Source organism: Sander lucioperca, chromosome 11, assembly GCF_008315115.2.
Source record: "Sander lucioperca isolate FBNREF2018 chromosome 11, SLUC_FBN_1.2, whole genome shotgun sequence".
NCBI lineage: Eukaryota > Metazoa > Chordata > Actinopteri > Perciformes > Percidae > Sander > Sander lucioperca.
The window spans coordinates 15749060-15758879 of NC_050183.1; the positions used below are offsets into that span (position 1 = coordinate 15749060).

At 41.5% G+C, this 9820-nt stretch overlaps 1 protein-coding gene across 1 annotated transcript; it reads left to right on the top strand.

Moving 5' to 3' along the window:
- The first annotated feature begins 219 nt into the window (after positions 1-219).
- LOC116038233 lies at positions 220-9820 on the top strand. The gene is made up of 3 exons (XM_031282469.2): positions 220-1338; positions 4306-4359; positions 9047-9820. Exons 1-3 carry the CDS (start codon positions 939-941, stop codon positions 9277-9279), a joined length of 687 nt encoding a protein of 228 aa, XP_031138329.1. The 5' UTR covers positions 220-938; the 3' UTR covers positions 9280-9820.

A 9820-nucleotide genomic window follows, 5' to 3' on the forward strand; every position in this document is an offset into this window, starting at 1 on the left:
TTTCCATATCCATGATTTTTTATTTCTCCTTACTACTTACTTACTAATTGTAATTTCCACTAAGTCTATAGTTTGAACCTTTGTGTAAGTTCCTAATGAGACGTAAGATGCATATATAACCACAGAGCGCCATCTCTGTCGTCTTATACTCCACTGGGGCTCATTTTAAATCACATCATCAAAGTCCTAGTTGGATTTTTTCGTACCTCAGCACACAAACAACCCACTTAGGTCTGAACCACCATCCTGTAGCAGAAAGGTGAACTCACCCCAGGCTGCAGAGTGGGAGGAACGTCGTCCCACATGAGGTTGACGGTAAGGGCGACAATTGGATCCCGGTGTTCCCGCTCTCCCACCACCAGCCGCACATTTCAGCCCCGGACCCCTCTGAGAGGAGCGGAGGAGGCGTCGTGACTCCTGCAGTTTGTTAATTGTCATCATCACTGGATGTGACAGCCGCGGGGACGCCGTGTCTATACAGTCACAGATTAATGGCTCCTTCATCCAACATTTACGCGTTTTTAAGGTCGGAAGGAAATTGCTGACACATTTTCCAAAGGTTCCTTTCATTGGATGACATTGCAGGCTGTTGTACTCTGCCACTGTATTGTTTTTATTTCACTTTTGGGGAAAAAAAGTCAGAGCGGGCGCACAAAATGCCTTCTTTATTCGCGCGTAAATGCCGCGCCGCCCGTCAATGAATAACGTGTTGTGCGTGTTTCGTCAGTGAAAGCTGCATGGGTAAGTTTTCAAAGGCACTGATGTGCTCCTGTCAGACGGAGACTTTGGCATCTGAGGGGAACTGTTGGATTATACGAAAAAACACAATCTGTTAGCGTACTTTCAAGCACGACAAGTCTGGAGAGTCTGCTGTTTTTCATTCTGGATTGTTTGCGCCTTGGTGACCGTGCAGATTCAAACCTTCCTTAGGTATTCACATGGTAGAAACAATGTTTTTATGCAACACGAGTGCCATAAAGGACTGGAGCTATTTTCTGTCTCAGATTTTGCCTCTGATGAATAAAACTACAGGCTTGGTAAACATCGACAAAGCGGAGGATGTAACGACCACCATGGTGACAGCTCTGCAGCCAGACAGCGCCATGAGCGCAAGTAACCCGCCGCTCAACTCCAACCATACCTCGGGCATGGACCACGTCTTTCAGTACTCTTATTCCGAGAGTGACCTGCTGTACACGGACTACCGCACACCTGCACGAGACTCCATCCCGCTGCCCAAAGCGGTTCTCTACCTGGTCATGGCTGCGCTGGTGGTGGTGGCGGTGGCGTATGCGATAGTTGGGCACCTGGTCAAAGATGTGGTTAATGAGTTTGTCGGTATGTGACCCCTGTTACTGTTTACTGTGTGTGTGTGTGTGTGTGTGTGTGTGTGTGTGTGTGTGTGTGTGTGTGTGTGTGTGTGTGTGTGTGTGTGTGTGTGTGTGTGTGTGTATGTGTGTGTGTCTGTGTGTGTGTGTTTGTGTGTATGTGTGTGTGTGTGTGTGTGTGTGTGTGTGTGTGTGTGTGTGTGTGTACCCACTGGGATTACTAAAATGACTATGAAACGAAGGTAAAGGTACAGACAATTAATATACACATATACACGTTTACATGGGAGTAACTTAGTAAAACGTTAGTAAAATATATGTGAAATGGAGCTTTTCCTAATTTTGCATTTGGACCCCTGGAACCCATCCAAGGACCCCCCCCCCCCCCAAGAGCCCACTTTGATAGTCACTATTTCAGAGAAAAAGGCTGAGTTAAAGACCTGAAACTGACAACACAGAACGCAAACATCTTAGATAAATTATTAGTTTTTGGGACAGCCATGTTTTTCATTAATTGACTTTAAGGTTAAGTCAACTTTAATGTGACAGTTGTTTTGCTAAATTAAAACCAGTAAACTGTGGAAAGTATTTTTATTTTATTTTTTGGGGGTTTTTCCCTTTATTATATAGTGACAGTGGATAGACATAAAAGGGGGAGAGAGGTGGGGGATGACACGCAGCAAAGGACGGCAGGTCGGATTTGAACCCACGTCGCTGCAAAGGACTCAGTCTACATGGGGCGAACGCTAGAGGTAGAGGCTGCCCCAACTGCAGAAAGTATTTTGTCATCCCTATAGCTCTGCTCTCAGCCAATGACCTTGTGAGGAAAACGTCCTACACTATCAGCAAGTGTCTGCGTGAGAAATGGAGACAAGGTCCGCTGTTTCTCTTGAAGAGCGTCCTGTGAGCGATACATAATGAATGACATAATGAGCCTATTTTAAGGTATCATAGTGCTGACTTGACCTGATAGTTAGGTCATTATATCAGGTGATTTAGAGCAAAATAGAAGATTTCACTCAGTAATGTTTCACCCGGGGCAGATCAGGACAGGGACACATTTATTCTAAGCTTTTTGGGTACATATTGTTATCATAATTTAAGTTTTTTAAGACACACTCCTTGAATTTGGTCTCAGACCCTATAGTGTCTCAAAATTATCAAATATTTTGTGATAGAAATATAAAAGGTTTTGTGAATGTGACCCCACTAAAAATGCTAATTTGTGGATTTAGGAGCAGTATAACACATGTTTGTTTGTTACAACAAATTTGCACATTTGGTGATTTGGGGGTGACACAACAAATCTTGTAATATTGACAACAATTTATGGTGGGAATATCATATTTTAGTCATAACATTCATGGTTAATGACAGCAACATTGGACATGGGGTACTACACCAATGTTTTAAAATTGGGTGCAATACTTGAAATGTTGTGATTGTGGGGTGCTACAAGACATTCTGTGGTTGTTTTGAGGTTGTAACTACCAATTTTGGAAGCATTGATCCAAATATTTCAACTTTGTGGTGCTAGGCACTGCAATAGATTTTGGGAATGCTATACAGTTTAGCATGTTGGGGTGTTTAAGAATTATGACACCAAATATATCACTTTTGGGGATTTGGTGACACAACTTAACTTAACTTAATACATTTCTGGATAGTGTTAACAAAACAAACACAACAAATAAGGAGGTTATGAGAACCCATTTTTAGATCTGTGTTTGCTACAAGAAATTTTGAAGTTACAACCACACATTTGGGAAAATGCAAAAGCAAAATGTTGAACCAAAATTAACTTTGGGGCATTAAAACCCATTTTGGGATCATGACAACACATTTCGGAGATATTACAAAACATTTTAAAATGTGCGACTTTTTTTCAGGGAGCAATAATACTACAATTTGTGATTATAGCAACAATTTGGGTATTTGGGGTTTAAAAACTAATTTTGGGATCATGGCCCAAACTGGCAGATTTTTGTATTTTGGGGTGCTATAATGAATTTTTGTACTAACAATTTGGGAGGGTTATACCAAATTTGGAGATTTGATGCACCACAACAAAATTTGGATTTATTGAGAAATAACACATTTTGGGGTTGCTATGACAGTTTTGAGGTACTAGAACAAATTTGGGGCTGTGTAACAAACTCAGGGGTTGTCTTTTGAAGTTAAACTACCCCTTAACCATGAAATACTCTCTAATAGGCTGGCAGGTGTCTGTTAAAGCTGTGTAACAGGACACCTCAAACGGTCTGGTCAACAGTTTATTATATTAGCTTTATTAATGTGCACATACATGGGAGGAGAGATCAAATCTCGCACCTGAGAGAGGCTTGAGCCGACCCATTATTACAGACAAAACAAGAGAGAACAGACAGGTTCAACATAGGTAAGGTAAGATGCATGCCATTATGAAAATAAACCAGGTTACATTGCAGTATCATGGTCCTTTGTGTCCATGATTGTCCTTTAAAAACATGAAGGTCCTTATGATCCATGACTTTGATTCATGCAAAGCCAGGGTGTTTTAAGGGTGGAGTCTTCCACTCATTCATAGGCTAAAGTCTATTCTGTTAACCCTGGTACAGTAGCGGATAAAACAAAGTTCTCCCAAAAAAATAAAGAAATCACTTCAGATTCAATCACGATTTCCAGTTTTTCCAGAATTGTTTACATTTTTCAGTGGCATGTCTCAGAGAAAGAAAAAAAAAGTTCCATAAAATACATTTCCTAAACAATTTCTATGCACAAAGGGACTGTTGGAGACTATTTTTTCATTTCCTGGATATTGCTTTTTTTATTACCAGCTAGAAGTATTTGTAATAAATATCTGCCCTGCCTTTTTAGCCGAGTTGCTACGTTTCATTATCACACCTTCTTCGCCTTGTCTTTATCATTTCATAAGACACAGATGGAGCGGTGTGTGCAGAGTCCCTAACATGTCTGTTCTCTTGCTCACTGCATGTAGGTGGAGGCAGGTCGATGGTTGCTGAAAGTGACGGTGGTGAAAGCAGTGAACCAGGTAAAAACCAACGCTCACATGGGTCACAGTCTGCAGCACTTAGCTTTGCCACAGAGACATGCTGACCCCCCTTCAACTGGCCGGCAGTAACAGCTCATCTCTGTCTACCCGCACCTCGTATGAAAACTCACACATACACATTTACATTTGGGCTCCTGGGTATTTTGCTGAGGTGTAAGTGTGGAGAATATGTGTTTTACGGCTGCTTTCCTTCTCACCAGAGGCAGGTGGAAAAGACAGCGTCAAGCCTCGTGCTCACAGCGAGATGCTTCCCTCTTCTGACATGGTGCAACATCAGAACAGAAAAACAGCCTGTTGTAGACATGTTACAGTCCACATATAAAGGAAACATAGGTGTAAATCGAAGCAGAGGTCAGGGGGGTCAGGACCTCACATCCTAGTGTTGTCCCCCCCCTAAATATAGAATTAAAACCACACTGTGTATTGTATATAATATATACTTCAAATAATTGTGTAAGTAGTAAAACAATACAAACGCAAAACGGGGCAAAAAATGCATTTTAAGTTTAGAAACAATTTGAGTCCCCCCCTCCCTTGTCTTACAGTAGTTAGTAGTTACCAGAGACAGTTTACAATCCGAGACGCCCCAACTCGAGCTAGTTTCCTGTATGTGTCATGTTTAGTATAAAGGATCTTTGGCGGTACACAGAAGTAGGCCTGGCAAACTGGATTCCTTTTAAGGATTCGGGTTATTCTGAGTCACTCACTAAACTGATCCGGGTTGTGCGAGTCACTTGAGTCACTATTGCTAAATTGCCATGGAAACTCAGTCCTAGCCCATTGTCTCTAACCACTAACATATCCAATCCAATCCAATCCAATCCATTTTATTTATATAGCACATTAAAAAAGAACAAAGGTTTACAAAGTGCTGGACAAGAAATAAAACATAAAAAACACATAAAACAACATAAGACTACACAGTTCTCATGCTGGGTTAAAAGCCAGGGAATACAAGTGAAGTAAGTAGTAGGAAGTTCTGTGGATTCACTCGGTGCAGACACATTATTTCAGATCTGATATATAGGCTTTCAATGTAGACATAGAAACAGGAAAGGAGAAATGCCCGCAATGAATAAATACAACCTAATTTTGACATACTACATCTATACACCAAAGCTATAACATATAAGCATGTTATTTCAGAAGTGAAAGAATGGCTTTTGTTGTTGACGTGCTTTTCACCCTGACTCAAGGAGAGACTTCACCCGTTCGTCTGCTACAGATCCACTCATGACAACGTAGCCGGCTGATTCGACTGACTCGAGGACCATGGTCTACCGAGCTTGCAATGTTTCGGACTGTCTGCCTCAAATTTGTACTTAAGTTAAGAACCATATGATTAAATGTTACAATAGTGACATTCCACCACTAAGTCACATACCATCATTTCGGTAAGAGTCATGGAAGCATTCAGCAATGAAAAAGAAGATTAATAAATCAGACTTTAAGCTGAAACAGTAACTGATGGGGACAAAAATAGGATTGTGGAAAGTGCGGTGGTCCCTTGTGGTCATGTATCACTTCTCTTGGGTCTGAGGAATCCCGTTCTGCCTTCTGTCTGTTCTTCACGCTCACGACCGTCAGCCTTAATCTCAGCTCCTCATCTGACAGAACAATGATTGATGTGTCCCAATTCAAACAGGCTCCACCGCTCATGATGGGGCTGCTGTGCGGCAGACATCTCCCCCTGAAACAATTTTATGGTGCTTTGCCTCTAATGGAATTACAGAGGCTGAACCCATCATAACTTTCGGTCAGGTGTAGTTTGCAGCCGCGTTCTGCGCACGTTCTAAATACTCAGCTCACTTGTTTTTGCCCCGTGCATGAATGTTTCGGCTTAATATCTTCGAGGGCTTGTCATAAACTTGGTGGAAACACTTCTCTTCCCTTTATGCAAAGAAAAGTAGCTGTGATACCACATTTCTGCTTGTAAAATTCATTAAGGTTTGAACAAAAAATGTGTGTTTTCTGCTTTTTTTCATTTTTGTGGGTTGAATAACTTTGGGGTTTTGAACTGTTGGTCTGACAAAACAGGCAATTTATCTGACTTTATTCAAATATATCTGTCTACAATATGGACAAAGGCATTTCATAACCTGAACATTAATCAATAATGAAAATATTCTTTTGGCCGTCATCCTGTTTTGTATCTAATTGTTCTCCAACTGTCCTCATCATTCTGAAAGCAGAACACAACAAATGTTGAGCCTAAGTTATTTTCACTCACTGCCACCTAACAAGAGGTAAAAATGGTCTGTTGTTACTTTTCTCAATTTTTTAATTTATGATTACTTTTGGGCATTTTAAGGACAGCGTAAGACAGGAAACAGGGGAATGACATGCAGCCGCTGTGGTAAGGACTATTATAGAGTGTGGTCTAGAACTACTCTATCTGTAAAGTGTCTTGAGATAACTCTTGTTATGATTTGATACTATAAATACAATTTAATTTAATTGAAAAATTAAGCCATTGTACATGGGGCGCACACTCTACCAGGTGAGCTACCCAGGAGCCCCGATGTTACTATTTTTAAGTTAGGCTACATAGCATAGGTAGGGTAGGAAATAGGCGTTGTAAGATTTGGAGTTAAAAATGTGACCGATGACCAGTCTGACTCCACTTAGGTCACTACACCTCACACCCTCAAATCTTAAGTGTTCGTTGACTGGTAGATCAGAAATAAAACTCAGGATTTGTTCAGTTAAAATTATAACAAGCTTTTAGTGAAAAATGATATTGCAAATACAAGTACGTGTACACGGACATGGGCGTCAGTTTGGTTTGAAATGTGCTGTGGACAGAGACGCATTCAGAAGTACATTTCCAGAAGTGCTGGGTACAATGACGCATTCTTTTTTTTTTCTCTTTCGCACAGGTCATGTTTTGAAAGACGCTGTCCTGTAGCTTACTAATGAATAAAAACGTGGTTTAATGTACGTAATACTTTTAATGATCAATGATTACCAAATTTCTCTCTCATATTGCCCCTCATAACCACTGAAAACTGTCAAAAAATCGAAACCAAAGTCCAATTATTATGGCCGTTATCTGACATTAAGCGTTTCTGCTTCACATTTTCAGCACGGCATAGGAGCGGCTGTGGGTTGACTCCCCACGGTTCTCATGGGGTTTATAAATCATAACGTGAAAAAGCTTAACTTGGTTTAATGTACCTAAACAACGATCAATCATCACCACATTTCTGGTTTGATTTTTTGACAGTTTTCAGTGGTTATGAGGAGCAATATGAGAGAGAAATTTGGTAATCATTGATCATTGTTTAGGTACAAGCTTTTTCCTCGCCATAGGCGCCAATGAAGAAGACAACGCTTATATAATAACTTATATAATCGTTGGATTTCGGTTTAGTTCTTTTGACAGGCTTAAGTGTTCATTACAAGATATGGCCATGAGAAATTTGGTGATCATTGATCGTTGTTTAGGTACATTAAACCACGTTAAGCTTTTTTTCACGTTAAGTAGAATGACAGGCTGTGTGGTGAACAGAGAAGCGTGCAGCCAGCACAGCAGCAGAGCGGCTGTGTCTGTACCTGCCCTGTGGGGATAGTAGAGATTGTTGTGGATTTTTTGGCATCTGTCACTCAAGAATTATATGTGTTATGGACTTTTTTTTAAACTAAATTGAGCTCGAGGTTTTCAAAAAAGTGGTGGGTACAAAATGACTCATGACGAAATCTGGTAGGTACGCGTACCCACCGTACCCACCGTACCCACCGTTCCCACTGAAATCGACGCCTATGTACACGGATCAGATATTACAAGACAAGTCTATCTCTCCTGACAAACTGACAGTGTCTCGCCAAGCATCTGATGCTGCTATGTTAAAAACATTTTATCCATTTCTGTCCCATCTTCTGGTGGTGCTGTCATCAGTTTTGGATGTAGTCCAGATCCTCCCGGCTCCATTCGGGCCCTACCACGATGTAGCGCAATGTATGAAATGTTACCTTGACTCTCACACTCCCAGGCCGAAATAGACATTTGTTACTCTTGGGATATTTTACGGTTACTTTCTATTTATCAAATCTATACACTGGTTACAAAATGTTTTACGATGTTCATATTACTGAATACCTGTGTATTTCTTTGTCTTCTGCAGACTTAGGGAGCGCATGAGAGCCAAGGCCATTTTCATAACCCGCGCTACACTTCTCACTGCTTTGCGAAACACTGTTCTATTGTTGTCTCTGCTTCCCCCGAAAAGAAAAGGCCTTTTTCAGTTTTCTTAATCATTTCCCCCGGATAGTGCGAATATCCCGCACTCCCTTTATAATATCTTATCACTTTAAAAGACCAGATGGCCTCTCATAACCCAGAGAAGCAGAGACGACAAGGTCAGCTCATGAACGTGTCTTTATTCTCACAAAATATATCCTTCAGCGTAAACAGCATTACTAATCTAGGAACCTTTTTTTGTTCAACTATTCTGGAGTAGAGTTCATAGAAACGGCAATATTTCCCCAGTAATACAACTTTTGCTCCATTGATTTGCCCGTCCAGTCAGACAGACTGAGGGCAAATGACACAAAGTTGAAGTTATCTTAAACCCTAAAAGATTCGAGGCTTGACGCCAAACCTCGCTCCGCCCCTTTCTGCACTGATATCCAGAGTGACACCACTGCTATCCCTGTCTCGTTTCAGACTGGGTGTTTGGCTCTCGTCGAGTTAGCAGCCGCAACAAGACAGAGATCAACTGCATCAGCAACAACGTGAACGAGATGAGCGAATTGGGCGAGAGGCCCCGGCTGGTGGAGATGGGCTACATATCCCTAAACCACACTAACTGCCTGAGCTCCATCAGACCGGAGGAGACAGTGGTCACCATAGACGAGACGTTACAGCAGCGACCTCCGGACACTCACTCCGGGACTTAACCTGGGACCTTCTCACCTTTACCGGAGAGAAAATAAAGCAGCGTGTTAGCCTGCTTTTCTTGTGCAAGTGGATTTACAAGTCTGTCATGAATTGAAGCTCTATCCACTCTTTTCTCACCTGTAGGTGGGCTGTAATACCTGCAACTTTGGAGCCAGAAGGGACTTTGAATTGTCGGCCATTGCTGGAACATTAGAGGCATCGGATGTTGATGTTTGTATCTGATTGGACTCCTTTCTGCGGAGATGACGAGAGAGGACGGCCGCAGCTGTTTTTGGACAAGCAGGCAGAAAAAACAAGTGGTTTTTTTGTTGTAATTTTTGTTCTCATCGTGCTGTCCCTTTTTTCAAGTGACCCCTTGTGAAAATACCACCCTGGTACCGCGACACATGCACTTCACTTTAACCACAAACAGTATGTAATCACTATAAATATAGGATACACACCAGTCAGTGCTTATTGTAATGTTGCTGCTATAGCACGGTTAAAAACGAAAGGCTACAAATGTTCTTTTTTGTGTGATAACGCTGTAATTAATGGGGG

Excerpts from the sequence above, each read along its gene's own strand:
- LOC116038233 (XM_031282469.2), top strand. The coding sequence starts at position 939 with ATGGTAGAAACAATGTTTTTATGCAACACGAGTGCCATAAAGGACTGG. Across the intron at positions 1,339-4,305 it reads TGTGGTTAATGAGTTTGTCG|GTGGAGGCAGGTCGATGGTT; the intron begins GTATGTGACCCC and ends CACTGCATGTAG. Across the intron at positions 4,360-9,046 it reads TGGTGAAAGCAGTGAACCAG|ACTGGGTGTTTGGCTCTCGT; the intron begins GTAAAAACCAAC and ends GTCTCGTTTCAG.